The following is a 17105-nucleotide window of genomic DNA, read 5'->3' as shown; positions in this document are numbered from 1 at the left end:
AAAGCAAGCAAGCCTAATAACACCTGCAGTGGAACCGGCACTGGCACTGGCACTAAATCCCACCCACCCGCCCGCCCGGACAACACGTTCAGCTGAAAATCCCCCCCAAAAAACAGGGCGCGCATGACGCCAGTTCCTGCAGCAAAACTGACGGTGTCTTCCTCTTTCATTTCCATCTTCCTGGGATCTGGGATCTGCATCGGGGCGCACATTATTATTGCAGAAGGCTATCACTGCATGCCTACATAGTAGGTAGGTAATATCCTCCACCTTTGTTGCTTTTAGGCTTGTTTGTTGCTGGGTCGGTCAGCCTCGCATGTTATTTCCGTGAGGGGAAGTTGGGGTCCATAGGATAGGTTATTTTTTTTATTTTTTTTTTTTTATTAGTAGTTATCCTAGGTAGATAGATAGGTAGGTAGGTAGGTAGGTAGGTAGGGAGGAAGGTATGAAGGCGTATACGTATATGCATACGCATACCCTCATCCAACATCTCTGGTCATGGATGATCTGGATCAGTGATTGGTATGTTGCACGTCGCTTAGAGATTTCCCTAGTATTCCTCCTCCTACAGGTTGGATACCACTCAGGAGGCATTGATAGCCAGCTAACCAGCTAACCAGCCAGCCAGCAGCCAGCAGCACATAAGGAGTAGTAAGAGTAATCAATAGCATACCATCTGGAAGTAAGAAAGAGTCAAATAACCGCCATCCCCCTCCCTCATCGCCTCAGCCTTCACTCCTTCTGCCGGCTCGTTGGTCCAGTGCCCCGTGAGGCTAACAGCGACGGATGGAATCCGTCCGCGTCGCATCCGTCAATCAGGCGCGATATCTAGTCGCTCTCGCCCCGTGTTGACGGGTTTAGCGGCGGATCAGGACCCACGGCTCAGCGACTCCGCATTCCTTGGATCGGGCCACATTCCTGTTATCGTGCAGTTATTGAGGGATCGAGATAGAGACTAGTAAGTACCTAATAGGTGTCGATAGTCGGATCCACTTTCTGGTGGATTGTAGGTCCGAGGGACTGAGGGAAGGGCTCAGCTGCCGTGTCTGTGTGCGTTGGTTATGGCTGTGGTTGTGGCCATGGTCATGGTTGTGGGTGGATGTGGATCAGGAAGTGTCAGTGTCAGTGTCTGTCAGTGTCTGCCATAACTGGATGGAGGATGGCTCGGGGCGAACCTTCCGGGACTCTGTACCACAGTTGAGTATAACAGGAGTAGTGGTGATACAGAGGCAGTCGGCCTCGCCGAGTTCCTGGCAGAAGGCGGCGGTCACTGGATGGTCAGTGACCACCACCTGACTGGGACTGGCTCCAAAATTCTCCGGTGGGCGTCAAATCAGCTCTTCTCGACCCTCTCAACTTCCAACCACACGGACCAGCAACAGCTCGAAGCTCTCTAGCGCCTTGCGGCAATTCAGTCGATTCGGGACAGAGGACGGAGACTGACTGACTGACTGACTGACAGATACAGACAGTACTGAGTGCCAGTGCTGCTAGCTGCTAATAATGCCTGCAAATGGCCGCCCCGCTATCTCACGCCACTCGCCTCCATCTCGACCTGTCAAGCCGTACCGTTGAGCAGTTCTGTCTCCCCCGATCTCACGGCACTTACCACTTACAGACCCCCCCCCTTCCCCGTAGCAAACGCAAGTGGGCCGGGGCATGGATTCCCTCCTCTGGGCGTGGTCCTGCCCCCGATACCGATACCAGAACCCCCCCCGGGCGTGAGGTTATTCGCTCGACCGCTCGTGCGCGGCGTGGATTTAGACTGTTGCCAGGATCCGGGTGCTCGACAAACAAGAGACGCGAAAGAAGCCCTTCCCCTCACAAGAGAACAAAGGGGGGAGGGGAAAAAAGGAGACGACCATAATAAAACAAGGGAGCCGTTCCTGCCTGTGCCAATGATCGTCCCGGTCACATCGGTGCTCGAATCCGGACCCGACGTCGATCGCACAAATCGCGCCAGGATTGCCTGTGATGGTTTACACCCTCACACTCGCCCTGATGGATTCGTCTACTTTGCGAATGGGGTACTCGCTTGTCCCCCACTAGATACGCTTGAGTTCCCCTCAACGGGGTCGAACTTAGTCCTGTGCGGTCCAGGGTTTTTTCCCCTAAACGCATGGTCCAGATCGATGGATGTCGGGGAGGGGAGGGATTAATACTGCCGTGCCGGGCCCTCTTTCTTTCTCGCCTCCCCTCTATTGCCCATCCATCACCGCTCGTTTTCCTTTTGTCGGGGTACGGTGTAGCTGAGGCTTGATTGTTCCAGGTCTACATCCGCCATCCGATGCAGTCTCGCATAGTCTTACTTTTCTTAGACGCTCTCTGACGTGGTCCTGCAGTCCCAGCTCCTCCGGTTTTCCGACTTTTCCTGCTGCATTTAGCCACTGTGCCCGTCTCCATACTGTGGCGCAGCGCCTGCATACTACTACTGTCTGCCGGCCAAGTACCTTTCGGTCACTACTATATTTTTTTTTCTCCGCCAGGTTTCTATATTTACAACCTGATGTCTACATGAGCACTTGGGAATTAAGTACTTCGTATTTGCCCCGCTGGATGCGACCGTCGGTGACTTGAGATCCTGTCTGTCCTGTCCCTCGGTTGCTTTTCTTGAATAGCTTCGTTTTCTGTCGCGACTAGATACCCCGCCACGCGCATTCGGCCTGGGTTTTGCGACCGCTGCTCGTTCATTGCGACTTCGTCTGGGTTGCAGATCGCACACTTTGATGCCATGCTCCGACAGGGTAAGTGTGTCAACAATCTCCTCGTCCAGGCCGAATAGAATGCTTACAATCATATTTCTGGCAGCGTTCCTTCACCAGCGATAATCATTATCGGGCGGGATGATTCCCACCTTGCCCCGTCTTACTCCCATCGCTAGATTGTTGGTCTCCGGACTGGAGCTGGCGACCGGAGCCAGGTCACACCATGTCGTCGCACAAGTCTGATGGCGGTCGAATACCCCGGTTGAAGGATGTTGCCAGTCAGTCCCGGATCGTATCCTCGCCCGCGATGAATTCAGCTCGGCCCAGCGACTCCTCTGCAGAGATGCTGTCCAGGCCGCAGATACCACGGTCGACAAATTTCTTCGCGAAAAGCACCAGAGCGTCGTCGATGTCCAATGCGGAGGAGAGTCGCCACAATGTCGCACGATCCATCCCGTCGAGAATCCCGGCTGGTCAGCATGTTCGTCCATCCATACCCCCGCGAGCCACTACCCATCCGTTGCCTCCGAAATCCCTGCATCTGACACCGGATCAAAGCGCTCACCAAACTTTCCACATGGCCGTCGAACCCCTGAGTGCCCCTGAGATTGCGACCCAGAACCCTGCCCCCAGTCGTCCCCGGAATGTCTTGCGAAGAAAGGCGCCAACAATCGGTCAATACACCGCGAAAAACAAACCATCGCCGGACAGAATACGACCTGAGAAATTAAACGTGGTTATTCCCGATAACCCTCCCATTGGCCACTCGGGCAGTGGCTTTTTCAAATCTCATGCGAGTGAGACAGATCTCGCGAAGAGATTGGCGTCGCCAATGGCGTCGCAGGATAATATATCGAGCATTGTACAGGATCATCAAGGCCACACCGGTCCGAAGGAGCTGGCAAGCCTCAGGACTACTACTATCAATACGCAGAACCTGCCACCTCCTACTCCGCTCATCCCATCCGCCAGTAGCCCTTCCACAAGGTATTCCGATTCTCCGGGGGTATGGAGTAGGACTTCTACCCCGACGACGTTATCCTCCTACTCACCGGGTATTGTTCATCCCGTGAAAGTCCCTCGCTTGAGACAGGCTAGCCCTTCCCAAAGTCGGCTTCCGGTGTTTTCGCATCAAGCGCAACAGATGAGCGCGTCAAGTGGTCGGGAGGTGCCAGTCCCTACCAAGTCTCCTCTCTTGGCTTCAAGCACAAGTTCAAGGACTTCAATCGTTGAGAACGAGGCAATGCAGCCTGTTTCAAAATCCAGCATGTCCAGCTTAATCAACACATCCAACAGTCATTTGCCGCGCAAGGCATCTACAAGCAGTGTGGCAAATTCTTCCAGGAAGGAGAATGCGAAGCATGATGCCAATGTGAAGGCCGAAAACCGAGTGTCGGGGTTTGTTTCCCACAGACCCAGAGACGTGAGCATGACGAGAAGCGTCGTTCAAGCCCCCCCAAGGCCGACCAGGGAGGGGACTCATCAGTTGGTCTTGGAGCCGTCGCCTGTGGTTCAGAGCAATATATCGCCCAAAGCGGTAACCGGCCATAAGCGTCGAGGGTCGGCCGACAAGTCCCCAATTGCCGAAAGAATTTCAAACTGGAATAGGTCTGCTGCCACATCCGTCGACTCGCTACATTCACGGGCCTCCTCCAATATAACCCCCCGTATACCGACATCACCAGACCTGTCGCGCAAGCTGCCTCGGATATCAACCACAGAAGTTAAGCCACAGCAGGATATTGCGAGTCCGGGAAAGTCACGGGCCTTTGGTCTCTTCACCAAAAGGTCTAAGCCTGAGATGGATGACCGGAGTGAAGGTCGTTTGGCTCGCAAGGGTCCAGTTGCTGGGACAGGGCATGAAGGTTATGGACGATACGCGCAGCGCGGCCGCAAGTCGAGCGTTAGTAGCAATACCAGTCGAGGAAGATCAACCAGCACGACTCGAAGCGGTCCCAAGTCGGTTGGGAGCAGCAAGAGCAGCAAAAGCAGCCGACCGGAGTTGGACCTGGACGATTTCTTACTCGATCGTCTCGAGCCTGTGATCATCAGAGGTGGGGATATGGACGGAAGACCTTTCGCACGGAGACCGAGTGAGCAGAGCACGAGTGGGATTAGCACGGCATCCACTTCGAACTTGACGGTGCAGTCTAAGATTTCCGAGTCACCTGGCTGTTCCACCGAGACCCTTGCGAGCTCGAGGGCATCGGCGGATCCGGGGGAGTCCATAGTCAAGAATCTGGGACGACAGGAAACATTGGAGAAGCCAGCAATAGCAAACACTCGCCCCGAGAATGATCCCAAAAGAGTGCAAGCGACTGCCTCTCGTTCGATTCAAGGGTTGCATCAGGCAAACCTTGACATCCGGAGTACTCGTCCCATACCCTCGAGCGATGTGCAAAGCTCCCAAAAGCAAGCCAAAAGAGGGCTGGGGATCAAGTGGAATATCTTCCAAAGAAAGCAGCCTACTGATAAGTCAAACGCCCAAGTCTCGACTCCGCCTGCCCCCAAGCTTCATGCCACGGTGTCTCGCACGGTCGCGCACCGGTCTGTTGCGCATTACGCTATGATCGATATCGACTCTGATCCTCTGGAGGAAATCGTGCATACCGTCGAGAAATCACCGCCAACGGAAGATGAAGATCCCAGCTCGCCGGTGCAGGTACCACCTGCATTGAATATAAAGAAGGCTACGGAGTCTATTCTCTTGCCTTCGCCACCAATGCTACACGATGCTTTGTTCAAGGACCAGCCCCAGTCGCCTAAGGTCTACTTTGACAAGAAGTTGGTGCCCCAGAGCCCCGAGACGAAGGTGGAGGAAGAGCGTCCGAGCCGTCTGGCGTCCGTTGGTCGCATCCCACGAGTGGTTTCGAGGCGCGAGAGGCCGCATAAGCCAGCTCTACAGTCGTTCTCGCGGCCATTCAGTGTGGCACAATCGCCTTCAATGCCAGCTCCGGTCGTTGACAAGCCCGGTGACTTGTCGTTCTCGCCTATATTTACCCCCGACTCTCGATATGATTCACCCAGCAAACCGCGCGATTACAAGTTTGATCTCACGAACCCGTTCAAAGACCCCTTGAAGGGCAGCGTCCTTGACTTTATCGCGGGTCCTTATTCTAAGGAAGAGTTCATGTCGTTCTTCCCTCGAAAGGACTCTATTATGTCAACTTCGAGTGGATCTGACAGCCTCGCTGCGGTCACGGCTGTCATCCCGGAGCCTTTATCGCAGTTAACGGAAGATGAGATATGGGGTGAATATGACGATCTGATCGACCATGTTCTTTCCCCTCAGACGACAAGCACCGTGTTTGAAAGTGAATCTGATGGGGATCATAAACTGGAACTAGCGACCATGGCCAGCAGGACGCTCCAAGCCGAGCTGAATGGGCAACAGGCCCAGTCTACGCTTGAAAAGCCTGCGGTAGAGTTTACGCCATCCTCTCCTCACTCGAGTACTGGTTCTGTCCGGCTTCGAAGGTCCAAGATTGCGCCGGAGCTGCATACCTCACTCACTCTTTCGTCTCAGCCGTCCTATAGTGAGATCATTGCCAGTTACTGTGACGATCGGAGTGAGACGGGCACGGTGGAAAAGGAGGCCGAAAACAAATCATTGGCGCCAAATCCAGTAGTTGAGCAGCCATCAGGCCTACTGAGTTCAACGGCTCTGGTTTCGTCCCCGAGCTTCGAGATCTGTCGACAGCGCAACACGGTCCTCTTCGACATTGCTGAGCGTGACCGTGAAGGGCCCACCGCGCACACGAACATTCGGTCCGGATCTCTCATGACCAGTCGGTGGCTGTCTTTCGGGAGAGTCCTCTTCAGCCCTGCCCATAACCACGCCAAGGGCGCAGATCAAGAGCGTATCCTGGTTGTCGACGGGCTAGGAAATGACGACTGGTCCTTCTACTGCTCATTGACATATCCGAACGCCCAGGTGTACAGTCTCAGCGACGGACCCAAGCCCACAGCATCCAAGCATCCAGAGGCATGGCAACCACCCTCAAACCATCATACCATCCACCACGCAAGCCTCAATGACCCATTACCCTTCCCAAGAGCATTCTTCGCCGCGACGGTCCTGCGATTCCCCGCCGCCTGTTCCGATCGCGCCCAGGACAACATCATATCCGAATGCAAACGGGTTCTCCGCTCCGGCGGATACCTCGAGATGAGCATCCTGGATCTAGACATGGTGAACATGGGCATCCGCACCCGTAAAGCTGTGCGCAAATTGAAAGAGCGAACCTACATCTCTGATCCGCACATCAGCCTCAAGCCCACCAGCGACAGCATCCAGCGACTCCTCGGACGACATGGCTTCGACAACCTCCGCCGCTGCATGGTCCGAATTCCCGTAGCCGGGATGATCGTGCGCACATCCGCATCATCCACCTCCACAACCTCCTCCTCCTCAAATCCCTCCGCAACCGTACTCTCCCCTCCATCCTCAACCCCATTCTCCCCTCTCACCGGCCTCGCCGCCGCCGCCAAAGCCAAGGCAAAAGCCCACGGCAAATCCTCCTCCAGCGACACCGACCTCTCCCTGGGTGACCTCCTCTCCGACCCCTCCTCCAACGACGAATCCATTCGCAAGATCGTCGCCAAAGTCGGCCGCTGGTGGTACACCCGATGCTACGAGCTGCCCGTCCTGCCAAACGGCGACGTCGCGCTCAGCATCTGGTCCGAACGGAGGATCCTCCGGGAGTGCCAGCACCGCGGCACGGGATTCCGGCTGTGGATCGCGTACGCGCAGAAACCGAGCGAGAAGCGGCGCACGGCGAGTGTTTAGTTCTGGCTGGCTGGATGGCTGAATGAACTGTCTCCATTATCTTCGTGACCCTCATCATTATTGTGGGATTATTGTTAATATTCTTGGTATTTTCGCATCTGGTGCTTTTGTACTATTCATGTTCTTTGGATATTGACGACCGATATGACCATCACCATGACCATGACCCTTACGACGAGAAGAACTCATACTCATTCGTCCTTTCTCTCTTACTGATTAATGCCCCTACATACGCGCGGTCTCACCTACCGAAACCAGTATACGCACACACACGCACACACCACAAGACTTTCCACTGCATACCATTGTTTGGATCATGGGCCAGGAAGACAAAACCAGCTTACTTCATTGCTTGATTATTATTATTATTATGGTTATGGTTAAGGTTATGATGATACCTTGTGCTTGTATTGCATCTTACCCCTTCGCCTGTTTATGTTGATGTTGATGTTCATGCTTATACTAGTTTATGTCTACCCATCGAAGCTACCTACCTACGGACATTATTGGGCTGGTCGGATGTCTGATCTTTATTTTTGATTTTATTTTCTTTTATTTATTTCTTTATTTTTTTTTTTTTTTGGATCTTGTTCTCTTGTTTACCTTTACCTGGAAAGTATCAGCTATGTGCAATTATGGAGTGTTGGGTTTCATTTTCTATTCCCTGTTTCTTGTTTCTTGTTTCTCATTTCGGATTCTTCTTTCATCTCATTTCTGTACTCCATGAAGCTGGCTTGATGGGAGGTGGTTCTGACATTATGTTGATTTCGAATTTATTTTTATTTTTATTTTTTATTTATTTATTTTTTTTTGGTTGCGATTATGATTTGGACGGCGATGCTGATGCCGGGCTGCACTGTGACAACAACTTACATATTATATATTGGCTGAGGAGATGATATTATAATGATCTATTTACTACCTACCTACATGCCTACCCAGTTACTACCTTACTACCATAACTACCTAACCAGATGGCGATGGCGATGGCGATGGCGATGGCGATGGCGATGGCGATGGCGATGGCGATGGCGATGGCGATGGCGATGGCGATGGCGATGGCGATGGCGATGGCGATGGCGATGGCGATGGCGATGGCGATGGGGATGGCAATTGGCAGTAGCGACAGCGACGGCAAGCTGAAGTCATAGATATGCGACATGAAGACAACTTAGGAGACAGACAGATATCATATGCCTACGCATCCCCGGTCCAATCCTGTCCAATCCCTGTACCACGACTGTTCAAGATTGAATAAGATTTCGCAATCAACTAACTCTACCTCACCTCACCTCACCTCACCTTACCTACCTACATAGGTAATAGGATACCTAAACCCTACCCATATTTCATCATAACACATCATAACACATCATACAGTGAACCGACCACCTTACATCACGATCCGAAAATAGACTTACGGGTATCCAGCCACTGATTCAATATGCACGTACACAAATATGATATCAAGAGGGGTTGGGATGGAATGAGTACCATAAGCACCAAGAGGCGAGTAAGTAACCTGGTCACATGATATCAAGAGGCGAGGAAGTAATTGAGTAAGTAGGTAAGGGTAAGTAAAGGAGGGTTTTCATGTAAGTATAGAGAAGGGATAGTAATAGTCAGTCATAGTAAGAAGGAGAAAAGGGATGAATAAGTACGATATGCACTATTATTATCATCAGCAGCATCATTGTTGCTAGGACTGGAGCGTATAGCGCCGGGTCTAGAGCGAGGGCTAGAGCCATGGATTCATCGCCACCACCACCACCACACCAATACAACCACAACCAACCAATCCGCCCAGGTCCAGCAGGAGGGCAAGAGCAGGGAGGGCTAGTTAGTCTGTTGGGTATAGTGTTGGGAAGGCGAAGATGGCGACGGCATCTGCGACGGCAACGACGACGAAGTGGTGGCGACCAGAAACCAAAAAAAAAGGGGGGAACGGAACTCTCCTTGCTAAATCCTAGCCAGTGAGTTAGGTTGAGTTGGGTTAGGTTAGGTTTGGTACCTATGTTATAGTGAGGGAATGTGGCTGTGGCGATGAGTAAGTACACACACACACACATACACTGGCGGAAGTTAGAATCCAAACCCAGACGCGAGAATGGTCGGAATTCGTTGCTGCGATGCAGTCAGGGAGTGTATTATTGGTGACGCATTCTGTCTGGTCTGGTCTGGTCTGGTCTGGTCTGGTCTGAACAAAAGTAAATATCGAGTACTTTAGATTTCGACTGCGTCGGGTGTGGTTTCCCTTTTTTCTTTTGAACGAATTCTTTTTTTCTTTCTTTCTTTGGTTCTCATCCGTCTCTTCTTGGCTTTGTTCTCGTGTTTCGTTTGCCTCCGGAGACTTTCTTTCTGGAGCCGGATTGATTGACTGATTGACTGCGTCGGGGGTTCTTCCAGGTGATTCTAGAAGGGGGTTGAGTGGCACACACATACACACATCGTGCATCTAGATTCGTGCGCTTGGCGGTGGACCTCCCACATATAGATTTTAGGTTACCGGCGCATGATGGGTCATATTAAGATGGAGGATTGAAGCAATATGCGGGCTTGGATATGCGTGATGCCGGATGTCAGTGTCAGAGTGGGTTTCGGTACTGGCACTGGCACTGGCAATGAGGCGGAGAAGGTTCAATACGGGTGGTCGCACATGGGCGTGAGTTGGCAGACCAGGCGGGTGGTGAAGGGGGTGGTGGTGGTGGTGATGGTGGTGGTTGGTACCCCGCAATGTCCACCTCATTAATATTGCATCCGTGCAAGGAAACGAAAGACAGATCGCTGCATGGGGTGGTCCGTCTCAACTCAGATTTGACTGGATACATTCAGTCTTCGAGAAACGTGACCAAGCGGTAGGCACCAGGCCTGGTGACTATTGAAGATGATAAACAATGGGAGGGAGTGTGACGGTCGGATATTCCCGTCCGTAGGGCATCCGGCTTGGGCAGGTCCTCCGTCTGTACAGCCCACTGCCCTTATGCAAAGCAGCACCAAGAGAGGGGGAAAGGGCCTACCTACACCCTTTTACTGAGGGGTTTTTGGCGCTCAGACAGTGCCCGGTCCGAGTCAATGGCATGTTTGTCATCCCAGCTGCCTCCCACTGGCTAGGATGGACGTCCGTGCTCGACGGACCCCGGCCCAGTGGCATTATCATCTGGTCTTGTGTGGCGGAGGACCAAAGCCCGGGCTAATGGGACCCCTCCGACAGTGTTGATATCGGACTATCCGACATACATCAAAGCATGCGGAGGCGCGGAGGGGGGGCATGGCTGATGGATTTGCATGGGCCATTGTTGTCATGTGTACAGTGCAAATGTTTGCACAATGCAGCTGGTGTGATGGAAACCATCTCCTGGTAGACAGCATTTGCTTGGTATTGCTTGCTTTCAACGGCAAGCTGAGTGAGCCCGCGTTAGATTGCATTGATACCCATTATGACAGCCAGATTTGTAATGCAGGTTTGTATCTCCGGTAGATCCGTGTTTGACAGTTCATGTGGGCTTTATTGATGCTAGATTGCTTATACTGGCCCAAGTATTGTGTTTGGCTCCTTCGATGAAAAAAAAAAAAACATCTAGCCGCCCGCGCCGACATCGATTGCGTGCGTGGACGGTTGGACTTGAGCGGCTAAGGCCCAGGAATAGCTACCAAGCACGGCACGATCGGACCGTGCGACTTCTTTGCTCCGCTCCTGTACCCTGGCGATCAACAGTCAGATGGCCAGCTGCTGCATGAAGTTGGAACCTTAGTCTCCGTATGACTCTGCGATTGTCTGTTCAACTTGACGGCAGCGGTGGAGTTGGGGCCATCAGGTATTGACCGTGACGCCTATGCCAAGTCGGCTATGGTCCAAGAGTCGAATACTGCGAGAAGGAACGGTAGAGTGTCGCATGAATCAATAGCCGGGCTACCGACAGCACGCAAGAAGTTCCTGCATCGGGACACACAACATAGCCGTCCTGGAGGCTTGAGCTGGTCGAAACTGACGATAGGCGACGGATTGATCCCCATTGATCCCCGGGGCTGTCTGCTCCAATATACAGCACGTAAGCTCCACGGAGATCGATTTCCCCGTGGGGTCTCCAACTCAGGTTCTGCTACGACAGCGACCCTGCGGGAGCAGCGGGACAGCCTCTCCACTCGGGAGTTCTCGAGTCTAGCTGCGGCGGGAGCTTGCGACGCCGCTCTGGGTCGAGACCGTAGGGGTTATCGGCTGGGAGAGGACTAGGGACCGATATTGCGAGCTACTGCTCCGTAGTTCCCCGGTAGACCGACCAGATAAGGCTTTCTAAACTGGCCCGCAGGCCAATCTCCCTCCAGGCATGCCGCATCCTGGTCCTTGTGAGCCTTTCCCCGCGGACCAACCGTAGATACGAGCGGATTGAACTATCCTGACCGCCCCCCGCCGGTGAGATCCCCGCGTATTTCGAAAGAAAGTCTAACGTCCCTGGTGACGGCGGCTGGGTAGCTGGAGAGGAGAAGCGGAGAAGCGGACCCCAAGCGCTGGGGCTCGAACGTGACCGTAGAGGACGATCACCCAACGCGGAGCTGCTAATCGCCGCTGATTACCCGCTCGGGCGCTCGACGGTCCGGTGTGGCGCCGGACGAAGGCAGGTGCTAGTACTAGTATCTATCTAGCAGGCCGATGGTTAAGTCAATGCTCAAACTCAGCTAGTTTCAAGGGGTGTTCATGGCGCCTGGCCGGAACTGAGGCGCATGCACGTCAATTGTAGTTGATTTCTAGCGAGTTTCGGATAAGAAAGGCATTGTTGATGCCGTCCGTCGCGCCTCCGCGGCGTGATGTGATCCGACCAGATTGTGGTCCGCCCCTTTTTTCCCGCTCTCATTTCGTCTCGTCTGATTTCAATGTCCCGGTTGTGCAAGAGACTATTGTGGAAACAAGGCAGGCTCGGTTGTCAGGCCAGTGGGCGAGACAGAAAGCGAGCGCGCACGCAGGCCGCGGATGGCTCAGATACTCAACGCAACTAGTGGCCCTCTGCAGCTGCACGAATGCTGAGGGTGGTCGAATGAGCGGGCGTGCATGCCGACCTCAGGCTTCGGAGGGTCCTGCAGCTGAGGGATGGTTGATCGGCTCCGTTCAGTCGCAGACTCGCAGTCACCACCGGTCGGTGGCTCGCAGACAGACAGACAGACAGTCGAGTCGGAGTCGTATCTCGGTCGCTGGCTCGTGCAGGCAACGAGAGCACGCTGCAACCACTCAGCTTATCCCATCGATATGATTTTCATCACGACCTTAATGGCCGCCCATTAACACTGGCTATCCGCTGTGGCTTGCATCCCCGGTGGCAAATCAGACACCAGTCCAATCGATGGAAGGTCTGGAAACGAATTGAGTTGTGCGATGAGAGAGGGGAGGCCGTGGACAGGGGGGAGAGGGGGGTGCCCCTGCCGTGCGGTGAGTCGAGACATGATAAGACCGGCCGGAGGGTGAGACAAGCGCCCGTCGATACTCTGTCTGTCGAGTGATTCAATCGAGGGTAGATAGAGTGTAGGATGTAGGAGGTCAGAAGAGGTCCGTGACCTGATGGCATCTCAGCGTCGCGGATGAGGACGGTCCGTCGAGACTTCTGCGCGCCGCCATGGGGGCGAAACAACATCGATACATCAGAAGTAGATGAGAAAAACAAAAGAAGGAAGAAATGGAAAAAATGGAAAAAAGCGGGAAAAAAAAAAAAAGAAAAAAAACCAAAAACCAAAGAGAAACTACTACCGCCGTTACCAGTCCAACTAACAACAAGTTACTTGTTAGGAAGAGGGAAGAGGGAGGAGAAAGGAGAGGGTCACAGCGTTCGGATGGGATAGTCGCACAGCACGACAATAATCATAATAATAATGCTCAAGGGAAATGATATTATCGGAGCCGACTGTATTAGTAACGAGGGAATAGCAGTATTCAGCATCAACCATCAACCCCTATCCATCTTTCACGATGTAGGTACTCCGTACCGGTGGTACAGGTGCATACAGATCGCATATGGGGAGATGAGTAAGGTATGTCTGTGCATAGTGATTTTTCCCTGCTTTCCTGTCTCGGTAGCTACCGTGACTGCCCGAGTGCTCCTACTGTTAGCCCACGTACCTTCCCCATATGGAGCACCTCACATATCTACTATGCTTAGCAACCAGTAAGTAAGTACTAGTTATGTACGGAGGACTTCACTTTCCACTTCCCTGGGCCTCGTCTCTCTCTCCTACTCGCCCATGCGCTGCGGCAGCCAAGAAATGCGACGTCGGTGAGGCCACTAAAACCCCCGACGCCAGAGCCAAGAATCAGAATCGAGCACAGCCATTATTATTTGATTGCGCACCTTCGGCCCTCTCTGCTGATGCAGCATAGCGCGGCAGGCGGTTGGCCAGACCAAGGCAGCGCTGCAGCGAAATTTCCAATTGTTCCGTGGTCTGTGCATGGCCTCCAACATGACGACTTCCATGACATGACGCCCGCAACGCCCACGACGGGAGGGGGTCAACTGAATGCCCTGCCCTGCCCTGCCCGGACCTGAACTGACCTGAATGCGCAAAAAACCCTTCTGATGTCATAGTTGAGAATTCCTTGGAACAGGACCGTTGGCCCAAACGACACTAAAAGTTCTCCCAGCCTGGCGGCTAGCCGATTCCGCCCTAGCTCCCCGCGCAACCCTCGCGAATGAACAAAGACATCTTCAACCGCTGACACGAGTGGACCAAGCCAGCACCCATCAACTCACCGGGCATGGGCTTGCAGCAGTTGGATGCATCGTGCAATGTCTGTAGGTAGGTATGATCTCTGGAGAACTAGATAACTCTAGTCTGGAATCTCATTTCCCAGGGAGCGATGGGATCCACCGCTCCTCGTGCAAGGACCCTCCGGTGTCGGTCAAGAATAGTATTACAGGGAGGGAGGAGGGAGGGTGAACGTGCGTCCTAGACACACAGAGACTAGAGAGACCCAGCTGCACCCGAATCCTGGCGTTGCGCCCACCAAGGGCGTGGGCGCGCTTCAGACAATAATCGAGAGCAGCGCCAGACGAGGTTATAATCATCATCACCATCTATCTATTTTATGTAGGTAGGTGGGTGGGTGGACTGGTGGTATCCACAGCTCCCCCCAACATTTCCGCCTTTAGAGCATCGAACGGCATCGAGGCCTTTGAAGAAACCATGTCCGGGGCCGTTGGTTGGGTGTGGCGAGGTTTAGACCGGCGCTAAGGGAGGGCCTGGAAGGCTGGAAGCATTTTCAAGGTAACCCGCTCAAGGGAAGCCGCGAGGAAAAAGGAAGAGGGGGAGCCGGGGGTGGAGACCGGCCCATGGTTACTGCCCGTACGTAGGCGGTACCGACGCCGGAGCTACTCCTGTATAGATAATACTACCCTCCCAGACACGGTCGGGCGATCGCGCTTTCATCTTTTTTTCAGCACCCGACAACATCTCTACTCGCTTATCTCGCGAGATAACGGCGTCCATGGAACTGTACAAGTCAACTAATCATGATTTGCGACCAGGCCGAAGATCTGATTCTGGGAGAAACATATCAAGATGCGGTTTCATGGGAGGAAGAGAGGGGGAGGGGGGCCGTGTAGTGGGCGCCAAATTAAAAATAAAACCCAAAGTGATCAGAAAAAAAAGGAGACGAACTTAGGATGGCGACATCAAGGAAACGGCCGGGACTGGGAGGGATGCACGTATGCCTTGATCCTTGACATTCTTAGTGAGCACGTACATCATACTAGAGTAGGACATACATCGTTACACACATACCGACACAGACAAAGTGGACTAGAATACTCCGGAGATGCAGCCTTGAAGATCACCTGCCCTCCACTTGAGCCACATGTATGTATGTATCTACATGTAGTCTGTCCCCATCTCACATCTCACAGTTATCTATCTCCAAGCCCCTTGGTTCGTCAGTGCCGTCCACGGTCGTGCCGACCGTTCCAAGTCGGTCGGAGACGAGGATGGGATCGGTAGGGGCGCTGACTGATCCACGAGCAATGGTGCCATCGGAGCGCTCAGAGCCGAAGGGGGGAAAAAGAAACGCGATCGGGAGGCGAAAAAAACCGGGCAGTCATCATCATACAACCCTCCATGATGGCTGGGCTCACATCTAAGGTACACTATCTATTCCGTACGGGGTATACCGGGGGGGGGAGGGGGGGACTCTGAGTAAGAGTATGGGCCGTAGTAGTAAGAGCTATAGATACAGGCAGTACCGATATTCCCGCCAGGAGGACCCACCCGGCCGGAACGCACTGACTGGCCGGCGAGGGATCGGCCCCAGTCCCAGACCGTTCGATCGCCTATTTTAAGTTGGCTAGCAGCGGTCCCGACGCTCGTATTTACCGCTAATACCACCGCCGCCGTCCGGGTACGGCGGCAACCTTGGAAGGTGGTAGGTGAGTGAAGGCACTTGTGGTAGCTTCCGTATACCTGGCTAAGTTACTTTTTTAGGTAGACCAGGTAAGGTAGGTCATAGGTAGAAGGACATCCTTATCGGGTACTGTACCGTGTGGCTTGATGGGCGTCGTCACGGAGAATTATTATCTCAAACATGTTAATGAAAAAAAAGGGGGGGGGGGATGTAGGTAGAAATCTAATTTTTTTTTTTGATTTGAAAAAAAAAAAAAATAAAAGAATTAAGGAAAAGAGAGAATGGGGATGATTACTTTCATGAGAAGAGTATAACCATCCTTCAGGGGGGAGAAACCATAGAGAGAGACAGAGAAAAGAGAAAGAAGGGGGGGGGGGAACAATCCAGTTCCATGCAGTACATAGCCGGAACCGCAGCAGTAGTAGCAGCAGCAGCAGCAGCAGCAGCAGCAGGGAGGGGCACAAACCCAGAGGGAGCTGCTGCTGCGCCTATCTTTCTTGTTGCTACTGCGGAGGTTACAATAACGTACCGACCGGATTTTCCTTGCCTTCGATCCTCGTCAACGTCCGAGCTCCCTTATCAATATCATTCCTGACCCCATTTATTTTCCCACCCCCATGCTTGATTTCCTTTTTATTTTATTTCTTTTTTATTTATTTTCCCTTTAGACCGTCAAGTGCGGCTCACCCTAATTTATTCTCCACCCTGTCACCTCTCTCATATACTCCATTCCCATCCATCACTACCCGTTCCCTTCCTCTCGATTCACTTCTTTGTACAAATCTACTTCCTTCACAGTCCGTGATTCTTTCCTCCCCTCCCCTCTTCCGCCAGCCTCGGATTTCTTCTTCTCTTCCGCCAGTTTCTCTTCGCCTCCCTCGTCCTCTTCCGCTTTCCATGTTCTAACCCCTCGCACATACACTTCCCACCTAGATGTCGAGCCCGCAAGGTACGTCTGGTTTTCGATCATCCCCTCCATTCAATTTGCCTTCTCGTGGCATCCCCCCCCCTCCTAGATCGAAAAGGGAAAAAAAGCTATACATCCTGGTGATTTGTGCCTCGAATCCTCGTCGCTCGCAGCCGGGGTTTGCCTCGTAACACCCTGGTTGCTGCATCCACCCTCCACCCCGGTCTTGCCTCCAACGCTCCTTCTGATAACCGGGGCTTTCTGACATCAAAGTCACACCACTTCCCTCCTCCTTTTGTTGGCCGCTTAGCATGATTCGCAACCTGTTCC

General features: G+C 53.0%; 4 protein-coding genes across 4 annotated transcripts; 2 read left to right on the top strand and 2 right to left on the bottom strand.

Annotated features, from left to right (window-relative positions):
* Nucleotides 1-2928: 2928 nt before the first annotated feature.
* On the top strand, nt 2929-7494 carry BO70DRAFT_399422 (uncharacterized protein; the record flags this gene model as incomplete). The annotated part of the gene is made up of 1 exon (XM_025546859.1): nt 2929-7494. One exon carries the CDS (start codon nt 2929-2931, stop codon nt 7492-7494), a length of 4566 nt encoding a protein of 1521 aa, XP_025396320.1.
* An 820-nt stretch (nt 7495-8314) lies between these two features.
* BO70DRAFT_399421 (uncharacterized protein) lies at nt 8315-8656 on the bottom strand (the record flags this gene model as incomplete). The annotated part of the gene is made up of 2 exons (XM_025546858.1): nt 8315-8345; nt 8466-8656. 2 exons carry the CDS (start codon nt 8654-8656, stop codon nt 8315-8317), a joined length of 222 nt encoding a protein of 73 aa, XP_025396319.1.
* A 230-nt stretch (nt 8657-8886) lies between these two features.
* On the bottom strand, nt 8887-9777 carry BO70DRAFT_121710 (uncharacterized protein). Its single transcript, XM_025537959.1, has one exon. It carries the CDS (start codon nt 9561-9563, stop codon nt 9117-9119), a length of 447 nt encoding a protein of 148 aa, XP_025396318.1. The 5' UTR covers nt 9564-9777; the 3' UTR covers nt 8887-9116.
* Nucleotides 9778-12183: 2406 nt separating this feature from the next.
* On the top strand, nt 12184-13132 carry BO70DRAFT_365126 (uncharacterized protein). Its single transcript, XM_025543987.1, has one exon. It carries the CDS (start codon nt 12270-12272, stop codon nt 12735-12737), a length of 468 nt encoding a protein of 155 aa, XP_025396317.1. The 5' UTR covers nt 12184-12269; the 3' UTR covers nt 12738-13132.
* The last annotated feature ends 3973 nt before the right edge of the window (nt 13133-17105 follow it).

Source organism: Aspergillus heteromorphus (assembly GCF_003184545.1).
Source record: "Aspergillus heteromorphus CBS 117.55 chromosome Unknown BO70scaffold_27, whole genome shotgun sequence".
Classification (NCBI taxonomy): domain Eukaryota; kingdom Fungi; phylum Ascomycota; class Eurotiomycetes; order Eurotiales; family Aspergillaceae; genus Aspergillus; species Aspergillus heteromorphus.
This window is presented reverse-complemented; position numbering and strand designations above follow the sequence as displayed.

Bases quoted from the DNA above. Each gene is read 5' to 3' on its own strand.
- BO70DRAFT_365126 (XM_025543987.1), top strand. From the start codon at position 12,270: ATGCCGTCCGTCGCGCCTCCGCGGCGTGATGTGATCCGACCAGATTGT.
- BO70DRAFT_121710 (XM_025537959.1), bottom strand. From the start codon at position 9,563: ATGTGTGTGTGTGTGTACTTACTCATCGCCACAGCCACATTCCCTCAC.